General features: G+C 46.4%; 1 protein-coding gene and 1 long non-coding RNA gene across 5 annotated transcripts; one reads left to right on the forward strand and one right to left on the reverse strand.

Annotated features, from left to right (window-relative positions):
- Window positions 1–809: 809 nt before the first annotated feature.
- Window positions 810–21154, reverse strand: LOC121094123 (broad substrate specificity ATP-binding cassette transporter ABCG2-like). 3 transcript variants are annotated; one of them, XM_040607318.1, is made up of 16 exons: window positions 21131–21154; window positions 17614–17897; window positions 16978–17037; window positions 15579–15693; window positions 13060–13212; window positions 12152–12309; window positions 10903–11054; window positions 9027–9143; window positions 7929–8194; window positions 7296–7378; window positions 6837–6926; window positions 5432–5556; window positions 4911–5065; window positions 3396–3485; window positions 2059–2171; window positions 810–1150 (listed from the first exon to the last, which is right to left on the reverse strand). In XM_040607318.1, exons 2-16 carry the CDS (start codon window positions 17895–17897, stop codon window positions 1003–1005), a joined length of 2109 nt encoding a protein of 702 aa, XP_040463252.1. In that variant the 5' UTR covers window positions 21131–21154; the 3' UTR covers window positions 810–1002. The 3 variants fall into 3 exon arrangements, with proteins under 3 accessions (XP_040463252.1, XP_040463250.1, XP_040463249.1); XM_040607316.1 differs by lacking the exon at window positions 21131–21154 and adding an exon at window positions 20128–20310; XM_040607315.1 differs by lacking the exon at window positions 21131–21154 and adding an exon at window positions 18841–18906.
- LOC121094126 lies at window positions 19003–26485 on the forward strand. 2 transcript variants are annotated; one of them, XR_005829759.1, is made up of 3 exons: window positions 19003–20014; window positions 22967–23098; window positions 23912–26485. It is a non-coding gene; the product is annotated as an uncharacterized LOC121094126 (long non-coding RNA). The 2 variants fall into 2 exon arrangements; XR_005829760.1 differs by having other exon boundaries at window positions 24152–26485.
- The last annotated feature ends 391 nt before the right edge of the window (window positions 26486–26876 follow it).

Below are 26876 nucleotides of genomic sequence, written 5' to 3' on the forward strand. Positions count from 1 at the left end.
CTCCAGCCTTCTGTTTGACGGCGGCGTTTTCCTTCGGCTTACCCGGTCCCCTTGCACCTGAGGGTCGTGATGCAGCTTAAAAACAGCTCTGCTTTTGCTAGTGGTGTGGAGACAACTGCCAACACGCTGTACTCTGTCCTGGGGCAGCTGCGGTTAAGTGTTGCTGTAGTTGCCACAGCAATGTCTACAGGGTTTTTTTAGTCCATACTGTTAGTAGCACTATATATAGATAGTGCAGCTAAGCATTAAGTCTGTTAAAAAGATTTGCCGTTGCTAAGCCTACAAATATTTATTAAAAAAAAAAAAAAGGGGGTGTGTGTTTACTCCCCTCCTTTGAAGTAGTAAATATATTTTGGGAGAGGGGTATTGTTTCAGTTGCTGTGGTGGGTTTTTTTACAGTACAACAGTATATATTTCTCACTCTTCTCACATGAGCTGCCTTACACCACTGCTGTTCACTTTTTAATCAAGCAAAAGTTGTTTCTACAAATAGCTTCCATTGAGAAGCTACTAGAAGTATAACTGTTCTTGCTTGATAAGAAGCACTTGTTCCCTGTACTGACTTCAAACGCATCTCCAACATGCTGTGAATCGTCTCTGGCTCTCTGATGATCAATGCCTAAACACCATCATCACCTTACACCATTTGTGATGGAGAAGCTCACATGTTTCAAAAGAAAATGCTTCCCTTTTATATAGGAAATGTTCAGTTGGCCACAGAAGAATAATGCTTTACAATATATAGTTCAATATGTACTTAAGGAATTATGAGAATTATATTCTCTTACCAAAAAATCACTTACGCAATGTACATTCATGCATTTCTTCTTAGAAACCAAAATCATACAACCATGCAGAGATAATGCTCCAGAAACAAGGGGACAGGGTTCCCATCTAAAGTCCAGTGAAGTCAGTTGAAATCTTTTGGCAATCTCCAGCAGGCCCTAACAAGCTTTGCAGTTCTAAGACCAAAGAAGCTGCAGGGCAAGGCAACGCAGGAGCCTATGTGAACTTTCTCATAAACCGGAGTTTTGCATAGGCAACAATAAGGAAGATAACAGTCATACAGAAGAGAGCCACTATGTTTTCCCACATTTCCCAGCTGGTAGGTGAGATTCCTTGGCTGCACAGGTATGCTTCACCAGAACACCTGCAGAAAAGCATGGGACAGAAGTTGGTATTACTATGTGGTGCATGTCTTCAGGTGTCCTGTTCCACAAAGATCCTTCTCCCCTCAATTCTGCAAAACAGGTGCCAAAAATATAGTAACTTCATAATCTATCACTAAAAAAAGCTTAAGGGACAAACCTAGATCTCTGGTTGTCATAGTTTTTCAGTAGTATCCTAATTGTTTATAGATAGCTGGCAATTTATGAGTAAGCCTCAGAACCACATTAAACCGTGGTAAGTACAAAAGCATTAGTTTCACACAGCAGTCACTGGGTGTCCACAGCAGGAGTTTGGGGTCCAAAAGCTGTGGAAACAGTGCTCTAGCACTGTTCCCTGCAATAACCTGAGTTTTCCAGCCCTCCAGCATGTGTCATGAAATACATGCATTGCTACAGCTTAAGGTATCAGTAGTCAAAGAGTATTTCAAATGGGGCAATAGCACTAGGAAGATAGCTTGGCGCTCTGCTGTATCTACAGAGAGCTTAGTATTTATGAACAAGCTCTGAGGGGCAGGCATGATCGCAGGTTTGCTGCATCCCTACAACTTTGTAGCTGCCCACACATTGCATTTCTATTGCTAAGTGACCCTGGGCTTCTTTAAAAAAAGAAGACAACCAAACTGATAAGCCAGGGCTAGGTTATCAAAAACAAAATTTAATGTAGCTCATCTGCCTATTTTTAGGAGTAAAGTTTCATCCCTACTTCACTCTTGGATAATTATGAAGTTTTACTATATAATCCTAAAATACATTATTTTGGGATATACTGTTGAGACTGGCCTGTGAGTGGTTATTCTGTGAATAATACAGAGATTTGAAATAGTCAGACTTCTCTTTAGGCAAGCCATCACAGTTCAGGCCCAAGAACCACCATGAGTTAAAGACTTACATTTCTCCTGAAATATTGGGGGAACAAATGCCTGCATCTCTTGCAGATACTGTAACATTTGGATGCTTCTCACCACAGAAGTAGAGATCTCTGAACTCATTCACTTGAAGAGCCTAGGGAAAGAGGTAGTCATCAGATCTTTAGAATTAGTGATTTGAGGTGCTAAAACTGAAACACTTCAAAGGAACTTCATTATTAAAAGACACGTATCACCATTCTTGTATATGTTCCTTTTTATTTTGAAGCTCTTAATCACCATCTTTCTGAGAAACTGCTCCAGGTTCTACATGCAGGATGGTTTGGTGTCTGAGTCTTTGCCTTCAAAGTTACAGTTCAGTGATTTAGCTACAGGTTTCTGTCTTGCCAGCCACAAGTTCCTGTTCATCCACTTTCATCTGGGTCAATTTGCTGACTCAGAAAACCATGTGGCTGCTGCTGACACCTCAGCACCAGCACACTGAAGCAGATGGCAGTATCAGCCAAGGCAAGAGGGAAAGAGTTCCCTTGCACTGGCATCCTGGGCTACGTGCAGTCTCAGGCGACACTCCCATGTTCAGCAACACTGATAAAATATCTCAGTGATACACTAACAGGGGAGGGTCTCACATCTCCCCCTTTCTTGATCCTACCCTTCTCTCCCACTGCTGGTCAACATGGTCCTGCCCACACCAACCTGCACCAGCTCTGGCATTCATTTCACTCATTTTTACTCAAAGGTAAGAAACTATTCCTCCCAAATAGGACTGGCAAGGATGAAGACAGGAGATGGAAGCACAACCCTTACCAGTGACCAGTGGTGACCTGCTATGTCTAGTTAGTGTGTTTCAAACAGCTGCACCCTTTGCTTTCTGGTACCCCAGCTCCTTATTCAGAAATGGCAGTAAGTCCTACTTCACTTAGAGGAAGCCACGCTGAAGACTGAGACACCTGGGCACTATGGCAAATCCTTTAACCAGCTGGACAGTCATTAACTTGAGACTGGCCACTCACACAGCAGTCTCTGGAGAGGCTATACAATATTTGACTTTATTCTAAACCATAGGGATCAACTATTCAGGCTAGAAAACTAGCATCTCATGGACAGCTCACTCTGCTGCTTGTACAACCAGCACTAATTTTGTGGCACTGAGGATTTGCTCAGTCTCTGAGACTTCCACCTGTCACACTGAGATTAACTTTTGCTTCCTTTTGGGGGTTGGCTAGTTTGTCTTTTACCACGTTCATGCAAGAAAGAAACCAAATCTAACTTTTGAGGTAACTAATTCATACTCAAAAGTCTCCAGGAAGCAACAATGTGCCTACATTACCCACAGGGGCCGACGCTACCTTCTACTCACAGTGAGGCCGTATCGTGGGATGCTGAAGTACTTGAGCCAGTTCAGCCAGCCCATTACGGAAGGGAGGTTTACTAAGAGGCCTGAAAAGATCTGAAATAGAACAGAAGAGACTCAGAGTCACAGACTGTGGTTTTACTGCAAACAATGCCACTCCTGCACAGCTAGAGGTGCAGTGGTATAGATGGGCATCCTACTGCTGTTAGGGCTGTGCCTACAGGCACAAGGTCAAACCAAACCTCACAGCAGCCCCAGCCAGCTGGCCCAACGGCACACCCAAGTACTCCAGCTGAACTGCTTGCAACGAGGTCACAAAGGTTTTCTACATCCACACGTGAGTTAAGTATGCATGCTAACAACTTCTTACTCTGGAGGACTGTATCCTATGGTAGAGTTAACCAGAGGCTAAAAAAGGATGACTGGGAGGTGAAGTGGAGAAACAAGAAGAAAACCATAGGGAGCCTTAGAGACTGTTACCGTTTCAGCTTTCTCCTCTGACCTGCACCTTTTACCTGCGCTCCCTCCTGCCTGGAACAAGGCTTGCTCTTTTACTTCTTAGTACAACTGGACTTCACAGCTAAACATTATGCAAAAGTGGTTTTGTGCTAACCCTGCTGTCTTTTCAGGATGTGCATGTGCCATTCCTTATATACTGTGACTTAACTCAACGTACATCAGCTGCTTGTCATTATGCATGCACATTTCTCACCCGCAGCAAGCATTTGATGCAAGACACTACCACTTAGCTTACTGCAAAAGCAGGTTAAGCTGCAAATCAAATAAGGGTTGTGCTGTGGGCTCAGACTAGGTACACAGGCAGCTATCAGGAATCACCTGACAGTAGGTACTTTTTGCTCTAAGGTAACTTGATAGGCCTCACAGTCAAGAATTTTCATCACTGACATTACGGCTTTGAAAAAAACTTCACACCACTCATCTATGTGTTGTCAAAATTCCTCTCTCTCTCACTTGCTCTCTTCCTCAGAAGTCCTTGAAGAAGAGTATTGAAGTAATTTCTGGAACCCAAGGGCAATACTGAATTAAAATAAAGGGAGAGTATGCTCCTGCTAATCCCACCGGGCAACAAAAATTAATGCAATAAAATCAATCTATCTAAAGTTTATTTCAAGATTTTTTCTTGATCTAGTTGATTGCTTAGATTTCTAATGCTGGAAATGCAAGATTTTTTTAAAAAAACAATTTTTGTAAGGACAATTTAAAAAAAATAATTTCTTTTCGGGGGCCGGGGTGTGGGGAGGGGTATTTACAACGTTTGCAAAAGCTCTGGTGGCATCACACCTACTGAACTGCACCTGAGCAATGATTTGTACCCTACATTACAAGTTGGCAGAAGTACATCTTTGGCTGTAGTGACAATAAAATCACAGGCATGGGGTTGACATGCTACTGGACTGTGGATTCTCAGCCTGCTTAGAGCTGGCTCAACCCAGTCCTGTCAGCCTATCTCCACTGCTCCTCACCTCCACCAAAGGAGCACACACATCCTTATATACTTACAAGCATCAGGACAAAACAAATAGTGATGAGCAAATTCGCCACAGCCACCACATCCATCCCAGCACTGATAGCCAGAGACATGGCTGTTGCAGTGTAGGACACCAGTACCAGGGTCAGCATGAAGAAGAAGAACCGGCCTGTAACAGCTTGGTATCCTGTCAAAAAACAGAAAGGGAAAAATGCAGCAAACCACCAAATTATCAATCGCAGGGCAGTACCCTTGGACTCCTACACAAGACAGGGGAAGCAGGAAGAAAGACCAAGTCTGGAGCTGGCAGGAACTATGCATGCTCTAAAGGCCCAAAGAGCATTATCAAAAGATGTGGTCAGACAGGTCCCTGTCTTAGATTGCTGGTTTCTCTGCCCCTGCCCCAGAGTCCTCCAAAGTTGTGATGCCAAGCACTTAAATCAGTTGCAGGTTCAACGAGTTTCATGTTATAGATACAGGAACTGAACTCTGGCAAATCAGAAATCAAATATGTTAGAAGGTGGCAAGTTCAACAGAAGCATCAATTCTTTACCAATCATCCAGTAGCTGATGCATGAGAATATGATGGCTGGAGCAGTTCTCATGGGCAGCAAATCTCCTATCATCAAGGCCAGGAAGTAGGCAGACACACGGTAATATCCACTGGTGTACTGATGGCTGTGAGGACAGGGAGGAGGGGAGTTGTACAGGTTCAGAGGTTCCGCATGAATGTCTGGTTTATCCTGATTCAGTTTCTGTTCTCTCTACCACTGAACTTCTCTATATGCAAGCTGCTTATTTTCCCACTTTGTAAAGTCAGAGCTGATCTATCTCATGGGCCCTGCAGTTATACTGAGAGCCCTCCGAGGAAAGTGAATGGAAGGCTGTGTGACTGCTAAGTAACATACTAGAAAAAATGCTCCTGAATCTCTTTTCAAAGACAATGATCCTTAACACAAGGACCTGGGAAAGTATTAAGACTGCTATTAACCAGAGGAACACTTCATCCACAGCTAACTCATACAGCTACTTCCAGGAGAGAAGGAATGATACCCAACAATGGGAAAACACCTTTAAGACATCAGCTCACCTCTGGTTTACAAGGCAATTAAATATCATTATGATTGTTTTACTGCTTAATGGGGCTTATGAAAAGATGCTTTAATTGGTGAGGTGCCAAAATCCCCGTTGACACAGCTGGTAAACTAAGCTGGTAAGCAGGGCAGACTGGCAAGAAATGTCAGGGCAGGGGATTCACTCCTGAGCAGCTGTTAGATTGCTCTGACCAGTCTTCAGTCAGACATGCACATTCCAGGCACAAATTCCCTAATTCTTCTTTACTGCATAGAATCAGTCTCTTGCCCTTTTATCCCATGAGCTGGAGACTATTCCAAACTACACTTTCAACACATATGTGTATGCATGTAGTGTGTATATAATATATACATGCATTTATATACATATGCACACATACAAACACACATAGAGAGATGCACTTGATTATTATGGAGCTCTTGCAAGCCAGCCAGCAGCCTTCTTCATCTAAGCATCCCTTGCAAAACTTGTCCAAGAACTCTCCCTTCATCTTTGCACAGTCTTACCACCTTAGGACCACAGTAAGACAGCATTTCAACCCTGTCAGCAAGAGGGCAGGCAGGATTCACTGTCTACAGGATTCACGTGCAGACTTCAGAACCAGCTGTTACCAAAAGTGGGTAGGAAACACACTTCTAACTGTGACATAGCAAGCAAGTAAAAGCATTTTATTTCTCCCCTACTTCCCCACGTCTTAGCATTTCAGCTTCCTGCTCTACAGACCAATTCAACATTACTATTACAATCTGATGTTGCAAGGGAACAATCAAGTCTTTGGTGGAAACCATTTTGTTTAGCCTGTAAGATACATCCTTGCCGCCTCACTCCTGAGTATGAGACAGTCTAAGTGCCTCACTACTTACACAAACAGTTTCTTGTGTCTGATAAACAGCTCAATTGCAGAGACACTGGAAAAACACTGGTTTGTGGTAACAAAAAACAAGGATCCAACCCTAGAAGGCAAAACAGAACAGTCAAAAAGTGAGGAAACAGTCTAGATTAACACCGGCAGCCTCAGGCATCATACCATCAAGCCAATGCTTTTCTGTCTCTGTCCATAGAATAGAAATATTTAATTGTACTCCTGTAGATCTTAGCTGTGAAAAACAGGTTTACACTTTTCACACCTCTTTTGTACATATGTACAAGCCTGACAGAACTGTGGTCCCTTTAGGACCTCCAGCAAAACCACGCTGCAGTGCACTGAGGCTTGTGAACCCAACACTCCTTTGTGGTCCAAGTGGATCTCAAGGCCTTCCCTGTGGCTGGAACCTGTCTGCTACAGATAGAAAAATGAGCAAAGCTGTGGCTTTCCAACTTACCGATTCTGAATGCCACTTCGATCCAACTTTACACCAAAAAAGATAGCACCCACAACCAAAGCAAGAATTACGGTCACTGCAATCTAGAAATGGAAAGAAGAAAGGGAAAAGGGAATCCTTCAGATAAGTAAATAGGGACAAACTTATTATTAAGGCACATGTAAGGTTTAAGACTCACACCTGCCTAAAACCGCTGTTGTGAGTCAATGTATACCTATGACACACACAGTTAAAAGCATTATGGCAAATTTTCAAAGTTTATCCTCTTCAGTTTTCTCCTTCCTCTGGTCAGGATAGTTTAGTAGAAGCACACTCAAAAGAATAACCCAGCTTAAAATGTCAAGTGAGGCACAAAATTAATGCCACCCTAAAAGCTCCCCATGTAAACCAGAGAACGGAGCATTTCCCCCACTCCCCAATTTTCAGTGCAATAGCTCTTGTGCTAAACTAAAACAGAGGTGTTTTTTTCAAAGGCAACAAAGGTAGCTGGGCATCTCGCTCCACTGAAGTGGCAGTGGTACAGGACTTTCCTGCTTCCCTAGCTGCCTTTGAAAACAAAAGTCTGTCCTATAAACTGCAGATTGCAGGACTGGGACCAGAGGGAGTCTGAGACTTTTAGCAGTTGTTACGTACTTGTGCAATGGAAGCCTGTGGGTTTCTGATGAGGTTTTTCAGGGAACACTTGGACACCCAGTACAGCTGGGTGACAAATCCATTTGCATAGGTAATCTCATGCCCCTGCTTGGATACTCTCTGCTTGCTTCCCCGTTCAAGCTCTACTTTCACCAGTGCTTCCTTTGTGCCCCGATACAGGCTGGAGTTGAGATATTTCTGGTGCAGCACATCTACCACACTGCTGTCCACGTTATCTTCTGCCACTCCATCTTCACTGCTCATCTCTGAGTGAGAAAGACAAGATATGGCTCGTGATTCTCAATGAACCCTACCTTCAGATATGGCCCATCAACATGCTCAGCCAACCTTAGCGGCTGAATAAAAGAAGCATGAATGCCCAGAGAATTTGAATTGTTCAAGCTTTAGCTCTGAGCTTAAGAGGCTAGCTTGAATGAGAGGGTTCCCCAGTTTTTAATCAAACCTAGCTAATCTGCCTGTTCTTTGTGGCACAAAAAGTACCATATTCTTAGAATGAGGAACGAGAAAACCTGTGTTTCACTGAATTTTGGGGGAAAAAAAATCAATGTTTGCTCTGATCCATTTCCCCATCCCCAAAAAGCACCATTACGAAAACTGTTCCCTTATAATCCTTCAGTCGTGGATATGCTATAGCATCCCCAAACAAGTATTTCCCAACATTTCACTTGCTAGATTGTAAGGTTTGTTCTTTAATCTAGTTCCAATCTTTCTCACTGCCCTGTAAATCCCTTACTCATTTATCTATCTACTCTGTCTTCTCTGCAGCAGCCTCTTGTGTGACTGAAAACTTCTGTCTTCTGTCAGCTGTCTCTTGAGACTAAGCAATTCTAGTTTTTCAGTTTTTCCCACACAGGTTTTGTAAATTACTGATATTTATCATTGCTCTCCTATATTACTGCAGGAGAAAAAAAATACCTTTCAAAAATTTTAAAGCAAAGTGTATCTATTAGCAGGAAAAACAAAAAGATAATGAAGTATCCTTAGACTGGAAGAAATGCAGAGAATAAAAGCCTGCCATCACCATATACAACTTCCCTTCTACACCAGCCAACAGTGGATTTCTCATTCACAATTTACCTTTCCCTGTGTTCACAGGTCTGTGATCTTCCTTGCTTGCTGCCACAGCAGTTGAATCACCATTTATGATATCAAGGAAGAAGTCAGCTGGATTGTTGAAGGGTTCACATTCATATCCTTAAAAAAAAACAAACCCAAAACCCACACATGCAACATCTTGGTATTGCACAGAGCAAAGCTTGGAAGGTCAGGTCTAATACTGCAGTGCTCTTCCACAACCCTTTCACAAGAAAACTTCACTGTTTTCCATAAACATTACTTTACAGCAGTAGAATGGACAGGATTTAGGAGGTGGTGAATCTGAGGTATCTATACAGAACTTCAGAGTCTCTTCTCACCTGAAATCAGTGGTGAATAAATCTGTAACTTGCTTCTACAGAGCTCAGCATGGATAACTCCTGCCTCCTTCCCAGTGCTGTTCTACATGCTACTCTGAAAGACACACAGTTCCTCAGTAGAGGCTGCTGGATGTCTGCTCTAGAGCCACAGATGCTTGCTCTAGAAGCCAACTCTTGTCTGTGTTTTTGGTCACAAGGAAGAGGAAGGGCTGTCCAAGAGTGGCTTCTTATGATATGGTTCTAGCTACGGGACAAGAAAAGAGGAAAAAAAAAGCAAAGATGCTTATTCTATAGCATTCCTGTGAGAAAGGATGTGAGGTGGGATACTGAGAGGAGAAGTAGAAGCGGCATGCATGGCCAGCAGGACCAGGGCAATGCCTGTCCCCCTATACTCAGCACCACCAAGGTCACACCTCAAATGCTGTCTCCAGCTGTGGGCCCCTCGCTGCCAGAGGGATGCAGAGGGGCTGGAGCATGCCCAGAGCTGGGCAGTGGGTCTGGGGCACCAGTGTAATGGGGGGCAGCTGGGGGGGTTCAGCCAGGAGAGGAGGGGGCTCAGGGGGGACCTTCTCCCTCCCTACAGCTGCCTGACAGGGGCTGTAGGCAGGGGGGGTTGGTGTCTTCTCCCAGGGAGCAAGGGCCAGGACAAGAGGGAACAGCCTAAAGCTGCGCGAGGGGAGGTTTAGATTGGATATTAGGAAAAACTTCTTCACTGAAAGGGTGGTCAAGGACTGGACCAGGCTGCCCAGGGAGGCGGTGGAGTCACCATCCCTGGAGGTGTTTAAAAAAACACGTAGATCCGCAGGTGGTACTTAGGGACATAGTTTAGTGATGAACTTGGCAGTCCTGGGTTAACAGTTAGACTTCGTGATCTTAAAGGTCTTCTCCAACCTAAATGATCCTATGATTCTAAGTAGTGAATAGTTAAAGCATCTCCCTTAAAGCCAGGGAAAGCTTACAATCCAGTATGTCCATGGCTGCATTCAAGCTAGACTGGAAATTCACTCCACATTCTCTGTCCAGTCAGAAACCTTCACCCTGTTTACTTGGAGTGGGACCAGCCACCCAACAGTGCAATTATTAACCCATCTTAAGACACACCATTATTTTGTCCTCTCTGTTGCCCACCTGCGTTTAGACTACAGCAGATTCTTAGACCAGCCCCTACAGATTGCTGCCCACCTGCAGGCTGTGGTTCAAAACCCACTGGGTCTACCACCTAGGCCTGGTAAAACTACGAGCATCGTCTTGTCTGTTGTACATCATGCTTCTGAATGTCCAAGCAATTCTGATGTTTTGTCCTGATGCAAGGCAAAACAAAGCCAGGAGAAAGCCATGCTCTGTTGTCTGAAAAATTTCAGTTTTATCATTTTGTCTGTTCCCTGTTCTAACATAGCACTGTCCAGACTGCACGTGTACAGCCTCTAGCACCCTAGTGACAAAACGGCACACAACTATTAACCAGTGCTAGGGTAAGAATCCGCCCACAGATTAAACTCATTAGCCAGTTGCCTTTGCTCTTAGCACAGAAGACTTACCAATAGAATTAAAGTACTCTAGGGCCTGCTTTGCAGGCCCATGGTACAGCACCTTTCCCAAAGCTAGTAATGTCAGACTGTCAAACAGCTTGAATATGGAATAGCGGGGCTGATGGATGGAAAATACGATGGTTCGTCCTCTTCTGGAGAGCCTGAAATAGAAATAAAACATCTCTCAAATACACCACATTTTGCATTTCAGAAAGGTCATGTTACCCAAGTGAAAATTAAGTATCGAAATCCAAGGCAAATACTTGTCAATTTCTCAAAGTCTCAGAAAAGGTGTAGTTCCCTTCTCTGTCACTGTGTCAGATGCTGCCTGCAAGACCTTAAAGACAGCACCCCTCATTACAGCAGGCCGTCATTGCAGTCCAGGTAGACAAAGTATTACGCTGTCTGTAGCTAGCAAAGGTTGAGGCCACAGCTGTGTATGAACCCTCCTTACATGTTTTCTATACCAGGCTTCAACTTGACTAACAGGAACAGCCCTACTGCACTCAATGGCAGTACCAGGCTTTACATACCAGGCTGTGGAAGTCTGGCCAGCTGAGATTTCTCTTAGCTCTTCTATTGAAGACTTAGTCTCTAGAAAAGTCAAGACTAGTTTTCTTTCAGGCTTGTCAGATGGTCTTTCAAGTAGGCTTTAGCACTGATGCCCAACAAGTATCCTTGCTGCTTAAAGACCACTATCCAGACAGAAGAGCTAACTGTTGTCGCCCCCGCAAAACCAGACATGCTACAAACCCAGGAGGAGGGTCAGAAACCCTTTCTCATTAAATAAGCCTCGTCTGGTCCTCTTTGTACCAGAAGACAATTCATCTCCAAAACTTAGGAGATGAAGGTAAACACTGAGAGTAATTTGCAAGTGAAGTCTGGTCTGAGTTCAAGCCTGCTGCCAGAGCAGAGGAAGAGACATTTTAATAGACTTATCTGGAAGGCCAAGAAATTACGATTACAAGGCCTGACCTCCCAGCCCACCCCTCTTTGGGCCAAAGGGAAGCTGCCCAAGCTGCCTCTGCATTTTGGGCTCCAATCCACTGCTCGCTGTGGAAAGATTCCCATCAATTTCAAAAGGCTTTAGACAAGACCCAAATGAATAATTTGCTACCACTTCTGAATCTATTTGTCTAGCTGCGTTTTTTTTTTTAAAAAAAAGACCACTGTAGCTACTTAGTCATAACAGCATTCCTTTTTCTACTGATGAGCTGACAACAAAATTGAAGCAGAGCCCTGAAGAACTGACTCTTACTTCTTTAAGAGGATGAGAACTGCATTGGCTGTGCTAGCATCAAGGCCAGTTGTTGGTTCATCCAGAAAAAGGACTGGTGGCTCTGTGATGAGCTCCATTCCAATGTTGGTTCTCTTCCGTTCCCCTCCAGACACTCCCCGGATCAATTCGGTTCCTACCTACAAGCAGAAGAAATCAGATATTTGCAACAGGGCCTGGTCAGTGCATGTCCTGGAACTCAAGGCACTCTGCACCCAGCAGCCCTTTTCATTTTCAGAGTCCCAGTAGTGAACTCCACAGCCAGCAGAGGATGATGGGCCTGACTTAATATGAGGGACTGTGTAGCAGTAGCAGAGCCCAATTTTCAGAGGTTCCAGGCACCTTATGATTTCAAAGAACAAGGATGACACTGACAGAGAAGAGTCAGAATGAGGCCGCAGCAGTCAGAGGTGGCATTGGTGTTCAGGGATGCCTCTTGTTGGTAGCTTGTCTGCTGCTCAAGAGTAGTGTAAGTAATGTAGAAGTAAGAGTAAAACTGCTGCTGGGAGGAACAAGCTCTGCACAGAACTTCTCCATCACAGTCCAGATTTCCATCCCTCACAACTTTCAGCACTGTAAAAACATTTCCATCTTGTCCCACAAAGCCAGGAAGCGACTGAGCAGCTTTCCAAGGTGCGACGACTAGGCAACCTTTTTCCCCCTCTGAACTTAAACATGCTGGATGTGGTCCAAAATCTTCCCCTTTTAGTAAGAAATACACATACCTCTTTCCAAGTTACCTTCTGAGCTGGAGACTGATGTGCAGTATGGTTTAGTCAGGCTCCTGCTTAACTTAATGTAGCTGCACTATATATGCATACTGCCCAGAGTCGAGCAGTTCAGTTTCCAGGGGTAGTATGATTTCCAAGAAAGATATTCTCACTGCTCACCTTAGCATCAGCCACTTTGCTTAATCCCAGCTCACTGATTATCTGGGTGACTCGCTCTTCCTTCTCTTTAATGCTGATGGAGCTGGGAAGTCGCAGGGCAGCAGAGAAGTGCAGGTTCTCCCTCACCGTCATTGTGCCCATGACAACATCATCCTGAAAGTAGCATAAATGGACAGCTGGAAAACCTCCTTCTCAGCTAGCTGACTGGGCACCAGAGTCCCTGTAGTGGCAGTTGCTGGATAAACTGTTTGTGGCCCACAGTGGAAACCGAACTGAGGGACAAAAACTTGCTTCAAAACTTACAAGACATGAAATTCAAGGTCATTCAGTAGCAGTCAAAGGGAGAATGCAGCTCTTCAGCTCCCAGCTAACACCAAGCCCCACCTCAGCCTGCTTTCAGACTCACAAGTTCAAGTGCAGACAATGCCATTTTGTACCGCAAGTGCATTTTCCTTATCAGCCAAAGGGAGGCAGAGCAGGCAGCTGGTTTTGTAAAGAGTTAAACCTCTGCCAGTCCAGCTGAGGTCCACAGACATTGCCAGTGCTCAGTGTTCAAGGCAGAGGGGAGTCACCAAAGTCAGCTCTGTTCCAGGTTACAAGCCATTATCTTGTGGTGGTCCAGAGCACCTGCCAAGTTCAGCTGCCAACAAGGAGTTCTCCCCAGCTCCTCGCTGGCAGCAGCTCCTCAGAGAAACAAGAACATTTCACCAAGTTGCTCCTGATTTTTTCCATGTCTCAACTATCTATAACTCCTGGGCACGAGACCTTATTCTAAGGCCTAGCCCTTTAGAAAAGCTTCAGCTGTCATGTGCGTTTTGAGTAAGAATCAAACCTATCCAGCTGATGAACATCTGGGCAGCCTACACCAACCTGTAACAACCATGAGCCAGAGTTGATGTCACGTCTGTCCAGAGCTCCATGCCTCCCCATCATCCCTGCTATGACAATAGAGACAATTCTGCATCCCATCTTATGACAGGAGAAGGGCTGCAACACTGGGCAACTGCTGAGAAAAGATGCCTGTTAATCGGCCACCTTTCAAATCTTGTGCCATTTTGGAAGACCCAGCCCCTAAGATCCAGGGCAGCAGATTCTTGCCTGCTTTGGGACTCTTTCCACATCCGATGCAGTTGATAAGCAGCACAAAGAACATGCCAGCCAGCCACATTTGGTACTGGAGTTAAGTGAGGAAGACTGAACATGCTGCTCTGCTAGAAGTATGTGACAGATTGCTCGGGGTGTACTGTTATGATAAACTGACTTTGCTGCCAAAGCTGGTTTAGGAATTTCCTGCTGTCACCTCCCTCCCCACACACCCTCAGTCTCTCACTCCAGCTTCCCATTCTCCACCCTCAGATCCACCAATACAACTGCTGGGTCACCACATTGGAAACTAAACTGTAAATAAATTTTAATTTTAATTTTAATTAAATTAAAATTACCTTAGTACCAAACAGAGGCATGACACCCTCACTTGCAAGGCATAAGTGGAGAGACCAACAGCAGTTTTATAGGGATAACACATGACTTAGCACGTGTGTATGCTCACCTGCAGAAAACTGACCCTCTAAGTACGTATGTATTTAGGTCCTAAGTGTTGTTTGTAGTCTTGGGCCATCTTTGTTGATCTAAGGAGTATTGCACAGGGGCGGGAGGGGAACGAGACCATTTAATGTCTCACCTGGCTGCCTATCATTTGAAGGTAAAGTTTGGTTGCTTTCAACATTGGAGAGACAGATGTCTCAAACTGGGACCACTTGCAAGAAGCTTCCTGGCCATTCATGAAACACTGATGATTTGGGGATCTTTGACCTGCAGGACCAAGACTCAGCATCAGTCTCATCACATGCACTCTCCCAGAGCCCCATAGCTGGCAGATCTCAGAAAAGCTGCCTGCTTCACATCTGTCTGCAGTCAGAAGCCTGGATGATTTCCAGATTTGGCTGCTCATATGGCTGCCAAGAATCCCCTTCTCCTCAGCTCCCCCAGGGCTTTGAGGGTCTATTATTGGTCCAGGCCTCCACCCACTTCCGCAGATTCAGCTGGCTTTTCCTGTCTCAGAGTGGAACGAAGCTCTGTCCCAGCCAGCCAGAATCAGAGGAAGAACAGCAGGGACCTATTAACTTCCTAGAATTATTGTCTGATAGCTTGAAGGTACTTCGGCCAGCTAGAACTGCTTTTGAGTTTTGCAACAAGAGATTTTGGGTGTTGCAGGTTTTTTCCTTGCTTTTTTATGTTTTTTAAACTCTTGCTAGTACTTCAGGGAAGAGCCCAAAGAACAAATTACAGTAGCCCAGTGGTTTGGGCATCTCTGGTAAGACAAACACCTCTGTGATTAACTTGGTTGGAGCAACAGATTGCTCCCAGAAAAATACTAAATACTGTAATGTTTAAAGTTATCAAACTAGACTTGGTAGGGATCACTGAAAATTACCTAACCTAGTAGTTCAAGCTTTGCTCATCTTATGTGCTCTTCCCTCCCAAGGGATCCCAGGCTGCCACTGAAGGCAGTTACTCACCTGCACAACATACCCCGAGATGCACTTGAAATTTGGAGGTTGTGGAATGCCATCTATAAGCACTTCTCCAGACAGGCCTGCTGGGTCCTTTCTGGCAGCCAGCACGTCTAGGAGACTTCAGACAAACACCAGGCATTAGGTTTTGCCACAACAGCTGCTTTTACCTTTGACTAAGTACCACCAGTCAGGACCACAGTTACAGCCTGCTCACGGGGCAAACCAAAGGGCACAGAAATGGGCTTCCTCTGCTCGAGGGCTTTAGCTCTTTGTACAGAAAATCTGGTGTAGAACACAGGATTTTCCAGCACAAGGTGTGCCACAGCAGTATGGTAGTATACAGACCTTCACAATTCACAGCAGCCAACCCCCTACAGACATAAATTCAGTCTCCGTATGAACAGCTAACCTCAAATACACAGACACAAACGCACCCTGCCAAGTAGCTGCAGCCTGCTTTCCAGCCAGGGGAGCACAGAAATAACTACTTTGATCTCAAGGATATTAATCCAAATGGGTATAAACAAGACTAGCGTTGAGATTAATTATGTAAAGAAATTTTCTTTTCTAGTATCACTGAGTTGTCCTAACTGCCAATGCAGAGGCCAGCCTGTCTGCTAGCTAAGTAAACACCACCCTGATGAAGTGCTGTTCTTGAAAACACCCTGATTAGCCAGCAGTCTCCTTACAGAGAGGAAGATCAAGGGTCATCACAAAGACACATCTTGTGTGAACCCTGGCCGTATCTGCCAGTCTCTGACATTTTCAAAGGCAGAGAGTGACAAAGAGCTCTCTTACCATGGTTATATGTGAGAGAAAACAGCATCAAAACTGGCTGGAGACAGTCTGCATGGTATTTCTCTGTGCTTTCACCCAAAGAACTCCAGCACCCCCCCACCAGGCCACAGCCAAGCTGGGGTGAGGATCCAGAGCATCCTATAGACTGACATTACACCATAAGCCTGTCAGTTTTCAGAGAGGGGTTTGGCCTAACACCTTCAAGGAAATCTTGCTGCAGTGACTTCACAGGGGATGACATCTCTCCTGCCCCAAGGGAGCTCACATCCCCTCCCCACCCCATTACAGGTACAGGACAGAGCCTACACCTGAGCTCCAGTCACCCCAGTTCAGCCTGGTATCTTAACTCAGGCCACCACCAAAGGTACTTGCAGTCACCTATTGACCCCCAATTGGAGCAGATGAGGAGTTGTGACACCACTGCAGGGGAAGAACTCCAGCAGAACTGACAGAGGGACACAAGGTCAAACTGCATCACCAGATTTCTTGCAGGCATGCAAAGGTCTGAGCCTGCAGATCCCTCACATCTCCCCCAACCCTCAGAACCCCAAATCCTCTTTGAGCAGCTGCCTGTCCATTTGAAGGAGCAAAAGAAAGTACTCACGAAGATTTGCCACTCCCTGTTGGCCCGAGAATAGCATTCAAGCCCGGCTTCATAATGCCACTGGAAGAAGGAAAGAGTTATTTCCAAATGGAGGCCTGTTCACATGCAGCTCATTGCAGAGGTAAGGTGTGAACAAAATGCTGTTGAAAGGAAAACTTAAGAGATTGTTAAAAACTTTTCCTTAAATCTGAAATCAATAAGTATTTTTCCTTTCTTGTCCCAGACTGCCAGTCAGAACACAATCAGATCCAGGCATAAAAAGCAATCTACAAAAGACAGAAATTGTCTTCCCTGCTGAGCTGAGTCTTGAAAAGAAGAAACAACTGCTCTCTGCTGCTCATTTCCTCTGACTGCAGCTTGAACCATAGTTAAGGGAACCCTCAGCTCTTCTGGCAGAAGAGGTCACACAAGTTTGGTCCTAACTTGCTCAGATCAATAACTGAAACTGTTCCAGCTATATCCCAGCTATTTTGCCTAGAAGCAAATTACAAAGGGCTCACATGAAACTGCAGGCTGGCAGGAGAACAGTCATTTCTTTACCAGCGCAGCTGGATCTGGAAGGTGGCATTGGGGTCACTGATTCACAGCGGCAGATTAATACCTGCCCTCTGGTATTTCATTTAAGCAAGAACTTACTAAACATTGTGAAGGATCTTCTTGTCCACAGTTTTCCGTTTACAGAGGAATCCACTGGACTGTTTGACAGAGTACTCGATATTATGGAAACTCACAACAGAGCCCCGAGGGTATCGGAGGGACTCTCGTGTTGGAAGAGAACGTTGGAAATTGTCTGCTCCTTCCTGTTCTCCAACAGAAATAATGCTGTGATCAAACGTGTCTGCCATCATGTCCTTCTTACACAGGTTAAGCTCCACTGCATTAAGTTTTTTGAGGTCACTGTTGTTTTGAGCAGTTTCCATCTGTTGAGACAAAGAACACAAAAACATGCAGCAAGGGAGACATGCCAGCAAAGATTTTTGCAGAAAGTGTCTTGGAAAAACAAGCTCACACACACTGCACCAATCCTTACATGTGCCAAGTTCCCAAAAAGATGGACATCCTCATTGGAAGACATCCAGTAGTCCCCAATGGCATAGAAACCCACAGATCTAGAACAATACACATAGCCTTTAAGAACGAAGTATATGTGTTCTTGAAGTGATACTAACTGAAAGAGCATCTAACGAGGTAAAAACTAAGCCTGTCAGTGATGGTCACCATCTTGCTCAGCACAGTGGGGACAACAAATGCAAGGTGCTACCACGTCAGCTAAAGCACCCCTTCTTCAGGTGTAACACGCTTACCCTGCCTCATACCCCCACAAAGTCAGCAGAGAAAACAGATTAATGAATCTGTATGAAGAACCACAGGAAGAAAAACAGTTGTGCTTATGAAAACGAAGGCCAGTCACATGCACCTAGTTTGCTGGCACAAGGTCGTGTCAGAGATACCGATATGATCAAAAGAAAAATTAGACGTGCTGCTTACTGTGCTTCAGTCACACCAGTATCAAGATACTTCACAACTACACTTAGGAAAAGCAATTTGGATTTGTCCACAGGCACCATTTACCCTGAAGAACAGCAGGAGCTCCCCCTCCCACAGGGAGGGATGTGGGACATGCCACAGTAAGAAAAAACATGGTACAAACTGGTACGTTAAGGAAAATTAACTGTAGTATGTATTCGTAATCACAAAGTTATAAAACATTCTGGCTCATGCAGATAAGCTGCCTCTGTAGCTCTGGAGTACCTGGAAGGGAGGACATGTGAACAGCAAAGGGAGAAACTGTTCTCCCCACCCATGCATTGGAGCCTACATAGTAGGAAATACGTCATTATGGGTATGACCATTAGTACTCACTGATTCACATCTTAGTCCCAGCAACAGAGCTCTCTGGTCAAGGGGCTGCATCCCTTTCTGTTGCTGTAACTGATGGAGACCAAGTTTGGATCCCTTTACTCATTTAAAGAAAAGTCTAAAGTTCTTGCCTTGATGTTGCATGTGAAGAACTTGGAAATCCTGCAGGCCCCGAACTCTGCAGCCTGTGCAAGGCCTGAGCATAACTTGCACCCTGCCTTTCAGCCAGGTGCCCTTGCAGCCATAAACTTTCCTGTCCCCTTTCCAGGGATTTACAGCAAGGAAGAGAGGAACTACTACATGCCTCTTCTAGAAACTGAACAGAGTAACACAAGTTAGTCTAATCATTTACTTCCCTTCTACCTACGGACATGATGGTGTTTGTTGGAAAGCTAAAGATCTACCGTGATGTTGCACAAAACCAAGCTGGTTACCAGGCCAACTAAGAGAGCAAGGACAGAGACCTGTCCAGGAAGCTGTCTGTTGCTGCTTACTTGGCTTTTGTGGGAAGATAGATACATCCCACCAATCACCCTTTTCCCACCATCTTCACTTCTTTCCTCCCAGGACCGAGAGGCTGATAACCAGCAGGACCAACAATATCCACCACCGTGGGAGTACTGGATTTCTCAGGGACAGAGAAGGTCAGCCTTTTAAGAAACTGGAACTACAAGAGCCAGATTTAAAGAAATAGGAATTGCCCTTTCCTCTCTGCCTCTTTCTAAAGTTCAAGAAGCTATAGCAGATTTTTTTTTTCCTGAACAAGTGAAATTAAAGTGGCGGGGAGAAGGAAGGGTTGTTTAACTTGGATACAAGCTGAACTCTAAGGCTGGTGACCCCTGGGAAAGCCTTGCTAAGGCGAAACAAGAGAGGATGTGCTGGTTACATCAGCAAGAGAAGGCTTACATGTTTGGAAGGTTGCACAACAGAACAGAAGGAAAAAAACAGAATGGTCAGGGTGACAGTGACACGAGGGTCAAAGACTCAGTTAGACTTTTGAACATTTGGCTGCCTCGTATAGCTCACATCTGTTTGCAAAGGTTCTGCAGTTTATAGCACCGTAAACCTTTCCACACGAGCTTTTGAAAGCTGCTGAGGAGCACCGGCAAGCCACACCACTGCCGCGGGTGCGCGCAGGGCTGGCAGGCGGGTGGGAAAAGCTCCGCAGAGGCTACAGGTAGGGTCGGACTGACAGCCCCCAGCTCCCGCCGCCGAGCCCGGCCACCCGGCCACCCGGCCACCCGGCCACCCGGCCACCCGGCCACCCGGCCACCCGCCTAGCGCCGTTACCTCCCGGCTGCCGCTGCGCTGGCGGCGGCGAAGCTCTAGCGGCGGCGCTGCCTCGGCGGCGTTTTGTAAGCGGCTGCGGGCGGCGGGTTACATAAACCGGCGGCGAGGAGCGCCCGGCACTGCCCCGCGAGGGGCGCCGGCAGCGATGGAGCCCCGCTCCGCCCGGCAGCGCGGCACAGCCCCGCCCCGCCCCGGCCCCGGCTGCGCGACCCCTGGCGCGGCGGCGCTGCGGGAGGCGGCTCCGGGCGCCCCGACGGCGCTAGGTCCGCGGTGGCTGCGCGACGGAGCCCCCGTGCGCCGGGGCGCCGAGCGCTGCCCCCGTCAGCCCGCCCTCCCGGGGCGGGGAGAGCAGGGGTCGGGGGGAGGTCTCCCGTTGAAAATACGGGTACAAAGGGGTACAGCTGGGGGGGGGGAGGTAGCACCCCACCCCTGCGCTCACACCTTCTGGAATGGTCGTCACACCCAGGGGGTGGGTCCCATCCGGCTCGGTGCGCTGGGGTAGAGGCGGCCGCGGGAGCACCCCAGGGTGGCACTGCCGCCCTCGTTCTCACCCCCCAGAGGCGGAGTGCCTTCCGGGGGTCTCCCCGCCGGCCGCGGCAGGCTGCGGGAGCCACCCCTCGCCCATCGGGCTGCCCCTCGCTGCTCCCAGCTAGGAGCATGTGTGAGCACAGGAAGATCGGACTCCCTTTGGTTTGTTGTCAGGGCCTCTCCTCAGCCTCCTGTTCCCAAGCACTGTTGTCTTTATAAAGAAGCTCACTCTCCCCGGGCTCCTTGGTGTTCTGAAGGCAGGAAACACCCACTTTTACAGTTTATAAATACGATTTATAGAAGAGCTGTCAAGTCACCACATCGACTGCCTCTGGTCTGACTGCTCTCTGCAGTTCTGTACGCCATTGCTGTTTTCTAACACCACCCCTTGCTAGATCAATGTAAGGCTCTGCTAAGGCAAAGGGTACCTCTAGCTACCCGATCGATACCAATAATAAAAACTCCAAAGGCTCACCTATCCCCTTTCCAACACCTGCCTCCCTCCTGGTGTGCCGAGGCACTTGATGCCGTTGATGCACCAGGCAGAAGACATGTCTCGTGCAGCTGTGTAACTCTACAGGGCTGACAGGAGTCCAGAGCAGGTGGGATTATGAGGGTATTGGAATAGCCTTGAAGATTTGTCAGGAGAGCAAGGTTTGCCGTAGGTACGCCCAAGGATCAGGCTTGCTGAATAAGAATATTATCTCCAGTCACTCTGTGGGCCAGAAGGGGACCTGTGTTCCTGTTTCATTTGTGATTTCACTTCTGCTTTCGAGGAAAATCTGCCTACATTGAAGACTTTTGTCCTAGTGTATCATCAAGCACGCTCATCTCTCTGTCTCCAAGCATATTTCAACCTTATATACTCACTACCCCTCGATGTGCTGCAGTGACAATCCACTTGCGTACTTAGTACAATGAGGAAAAAAAGCCTTTGCGCTTGGGAGCAGAGGTGTTTTCTGAGTTATGAACCTGCCACTCCACATAGCACCTGAAGGAGCACGATTAAAGGTTCACGTTCCTCTTGATAGTTCCAGTTGCGCAACTGCTCCTGAGACAGAGGTGATGGGTCCCTCCATGCTGGTAATTTCGGGAAACTGCTTCTCCCACACTTCATGGAATGGAAAAACCACTTCTCTGCCACCTGTGCCTAAGCACATCCAGATAGCCAGGAAATAGAGACCCAAGACATGGGGAGGAACGAGATCAGCCAGCTACAGCATCTGGCTGGAGGCTCTGGCTTTCCTCTAGCCCATTCTTTAAGCAACAGTTTTCTGGGCTTCTTCAAGGGCCTTTTGATCTTCAGCCTGTTTCATCTCCCACCCCAGCTGGGAGTATTTTTCAACTGTATCATTTTACTGATCCAGTTGATCTAGCCCATGCTGTTGCTGAGGGAGAGTTCTGCCAACATGGGTAGAAAACAGTGGCCAGGGCTGTGGTTCTTTAAGATGAACACTCCTAACAAGCCTGAGAAGAGCCTGATGCTAGGCACTGGACTTTTCTCTCACCGCAGCACTCTGTAGGTTGGTGGGTGCCAGTGCTGCTTCGTGCTGCTCATCCACAGAGAGGGTTGTTTGCCTTGTAAACTGTCAGACTTTACTTCTGATTAAAGGATGTGGTCTTTACAGAAAGACAACAAAGGTGTTAGTCAGCCCAGCATAAAGGTCTAGCAAGCACCAAGCTACAAAGCCCGATTTTTTTTACTGAGTGACTTTAAACAAATAATGCTATAAGCATTGCCTTGATAACACTGTGATAGCAAGGCAAAAGCATCCTGGTCATGTTTCAGATCTCATGCAGGTTTTAGCACAGGTCTGGGGTCTTTGCTCTTGCACTGTAGGCCCTGCTGCTTTGAGCCTCTGATCTGGCTGCCACCACAGGGCCGTAGAGCTGGAGACACCTTGTTACTGTCCTGGGCATGGGGGAAAGGACCTCGCAGAAAGTGAGGCTTTGAGGACTCCTCCCAAAAACTGTCATTCTCTTTTGCAGCCAGTTTGAACATTACTCCTTCCCTATGGGTTCTGGTCACACTAGATATGTCCAGCACACAGAGTGGATAAAAAGTTACTGAGGACTATGAGTTCCACTCTCTGCTCAAGGTCCTGGTCCCTTCTCCCCGTCTTCTGGCAGTCATCTGCATTCTACAGCATCACAAAAACTTCTGTTTGAAGGGGGTACTGAGGGTTCCTTCTAGTCCAGCTTTCCACACAGGCTGAGACTTACCACCACCACTTGATCAAGTCAGATGTGGCTTTACCTAGCGGAATTGCCAGACACAAAATTTCCAGAACTGTTTCTCCACTGCTTTCAGGATGCTGCTTGCATTGCCCTGAGGATCCAAGGTGTTTCTTAATTCTGCCAAATGCTGAATTTCATAAAGCTCATAAAATATCATCCAGGAAGAGAGTGCATGAGAAATATGCTCAGAAGGAACTGCGTGCTGGTGAGTCCTACTGCTGCCTTCTACTGAAAGCAGCAAGAAGCAGATCCCAATGCTCCCTATACAAAAGCAGCTCTGAGATCTGAAGACAGCAATATCAGACACAGTGCGTGAGTGAGAATATTTCCTAGTTCTTCTTTACCAAAACCTCCAGTAAACCATTCTAAAAGACACACTCTGCACAGATGTGTACACATGTGCTGAATCTGCTGCATCTACAAATTCACGACCCTAGGCACAAAAAGCCATCTTACTGTTCCTTTTCCACCCTGATTGCTCATCATGTCAAAATTTGTGCTGACTGGCCTCCTTTACTTGGTTAAAATGCTGCTTGCGTTGGGGAAGTTGGCTTTTGCAAGACTTGTGGATTATGTAGAAGAAATCTGACGTAGTCAAGTTTTGTTAATTATTTAGTCCATTCATAGTAGCACTAAATTCTTAATTGGTTAAAGATAAGAAAGGATTCAAGCAAATCTAAGAGTAAAGAAAATCAATATTGATCTAGTGCACTGCAATGAGATATCATGGGCTTGACTGACAGAAATCATTAATAGCAAAACTACAGGATCAACAGAACTACACTTGGGTGTTATTTGGGTAAAGCAAGTAATCAAACAAGGATATAATATCTGTACTCGAAAGTATCTAGCACATCTAAACCATCGTTGCAGTTCATCAGTAGTTAGAAAGCTAACATGATAAAGGTGCTCAGATATTTATAGCTCCAACTTGCTGTTTTTAGTAATGTCACAAAGAATCTTGAACTACCATAAGATGTACAGTAAAAATACAGAGAGACACTCCTTTCCCTCACAGTCTAGGTAGATGAAGACTGGAAGAAAACACGGGTAGAGGGAGCAGAAGTGGTAAAGTCTGGTGAGAAAGCTGGAAATAGAGACCTAGAGCAGAGCTATATCTTAGCCACACTGTAGAGCAGCTGCTAGGAAGGTAAGCTTTGGGAGCCTGGTAAAAAGAAAGGAGGCTCCCATGTCCTCTCTAAGAAAGCACATCTGGAGAGACAACAGTCATGACTGCCCCATGTTCTTACACCTTTAGGACAAGGCCTGGGACTGCAGACTAAGAAGCAGCACCAAGCTAAGCTGGGGCAGCAACCCAAGTTCCCCAGTGCAAGATTCTCCCATGCTCAGCCCATGCTCCTGGAACAGGACTCCCTCAAGTACTGTTTGCATTGCTATTTGCAAGTCAGGGATGGGCACTCCATCCTTCTGCTTCCCTTCTGAGGGCCTCAGCACCCGGAGGAGGTTAACAGGATTAAAGTCTGTTTTATCTGTCCCAACTCGGCACTCCAGAGGTCAGCTCCCTCCCTAGACATGAATGTTGACAAACATAATATTACATAGACATTTCCCCTCCTTCCTCAGGAGCAAAGTCCAGGCTGTTCCACCAGCCATTCCTAAAAACTGTTTAACTTTTATCCACTCCCAAGGCCTGAGCTACTGCCCTTAGTATTTGTTGTGGCATCCCCAAAGAGATTCAGACTTTTTTTGCAGTAGATGCTGTACGCTCAGAGTCCCTTCCCCAAAGCGACACCGCACAACAGCAGAACGTGAGATAGTGTGACAGTAAACAGCTTGTATTCTGGAGCAGGAGACACAAGAAACTAGCTGTCTCACCCATAACTTCCTCCTTTCTTTGTGCCTTCCTAGATGCTTAACAGTGCTGTTTTGGAGATTTTTTGGGTTTATGGATTGATGGAGAAGTACCATGCCACATCCTTCCAACACAGGCCAGAGCATCGTGATGGGTGAAAGAAAAAGGCAAAGTGCAAAGACTCAGAAATCTCAGCTGTCCCCTACTCTGATGCAGACTGCAGGAAAATCATGTTTACCAGTAGGGAAACTGAGGCAGAAAGGCAGGGAATCACCAGGTAGCAAGTGTTATTGAAGAGAACCCAAAGCAGCAGGACAGACTAGATGCTTGGATATTGGTCTTGAAGATGAAGGCGGTAACACAGATGAAGGGGAGAACAGAAAGTAGGAAGCGCTTGGTGGCACAGCTCACCCAGTAATGCCACAGGAAAAAGCCCAATGCCCCTAAGCTACGTATGCCAGAGTTCTTTGTACTCACCTTCCAGCTGGCCCAACTAGTTATGTTTGACTAGGTCCCAGGTGCACCTCAATATTCAGCTATTTCTTTCAGCAGAGCCACTGCCTGGTGTTTGTCTTGGGCAGGGTGTCTCAGGGTTTTTTTGACAGTGCTGCTCTTCTCCTCTCCTGATGGAATTTTTCTTTCCTAGTTTGGAAACTGCTGTGTAAGTGGAGATGACTAGCACATGCAAAAGGGGCAGAGGGAGCCCAGAACTACACAGGAACCACTGAAGGGTGGCTAGGTGTCCTAGGGCAGGAGGCAGTTGGCAGAAATTCAGGAGAGGCAGAGGGAGTAGAGAATCGTAATAGAAAAGCTAAGATAGGTCTGAATGGAGAGTAAAGAGTCTGGGTTGTGTGTGTGTGTGCATCCATGTATATGGAGTTTTTCTATGTCTGAGCTGGCCACTTGTTGTTATTTCTGATGCTTTTTGCAGAAAAGGACCCCGCAGGTGGTCACAGCCGACAGAAGTGATCACTTGGCATGGCTTTTCAGGCAGCACAAGCACAGCCAGCTTCAAGCTCCTGCCTTGCATGTTGCTCTGATGGGCTGTTTCTCAGGCTGCTGTGCCTTCTGGCACTGGAAGTGAGCAAGCCAGCAGAGAAATGACTGGTGTCTTCTGGGGACAGCACCGGTCAGGATACAGCATCAACTAGAGCTGGTTTGGAATATCCTGTGCCGTAGACCCCTGTCACCGCCAGGCATGTGGGCTCTCTTGGGAGCTTGCCTGCGTGACCTCAGGATGGAGGCCCGTCACCTGAACACGCACATACCCACGCTGTTTTGTCAGCTGAGCGATTGCATTCCTCCTTTTGCACTCCTTGGCCAGGGTTGGGCCTTACCTCACCACACCCTGTGGGCCAGCACCCCTTCTGCCACCCACTTGGGCACCTGGCATGCATACAGCATGGCTGGCCGGCCATGAGCTGCACCCGGCATTTGCCACCTCTGAAACTGGGCCATGAGCAGGGCTTCTTACCTTAAGTGTCAAATTCCGCCACCTCTCTCCAAAACCTGACATGTTCATTTTGACATCACTTGGCCTCTGAGTTCAGGAGGCGGGCTGGAGACCTGGAACCCACTAAAATTCATCCCACTTCCAACACCCTCCTAGCACCAGGCTCCTTGCTTTCAGGTTTGGAGGCCATGAATTAGGGCTTTTGTGACCAGCAAAAACGGATGGCACAGCACTTCATCTGAGTTTGTAATCAGCTGCCTCATCAGATGGTGCTTGCTTCTCTGTTCCCTTTTCCCCTAGTTACTGATAAACTCTATGAATACCGACAGTTGTCCCCTGATGTTGCTCTTTTCTTTACAAGTGACTTCTGCTAGGATGTGTTTGTAAAAGAGGCAGGGGCAGGGCAGTCTCCAGCTACAACGTCCTGTGCTAAAGGCTGTCCAGGTAGCAGCAGCTGTAGCATAATAGTAGCACTTATTAAGGACTTCTCACAAGACTGCAAAAAATGAGCAAAAGCTTGTTTACAGGTCGGAGGGAGAACTGTAACCTGCCAGAGGTGGACAAAGTCTGCAACAGATACTCAAGTGGGAGGATCTAGTATCATGAAATGTGTTTTGGAAACCCTGGATTTTGCTTCTTTTTGCCACTGACAAACTAATTTTCCTGTGTCTCAGTTCCTCTCAGTAAAACAAATGGGAGATTTGCTACTGATCTCCT

This window comes from Falco naumanni, chromosome 9 (assembly GCF_017639655.2).
Source record: "Falco naumanni isolate bFalNau1 chromosome 9, bFalNau1.pat, whole genome shotgun sequence".
NCBI classification, from domain to species: domain Eukaryota; kingdom Metazoa; phylum Chordata; class Aves; order Falconiformes; family Falconidae; genus Falco; species Falco naumanni.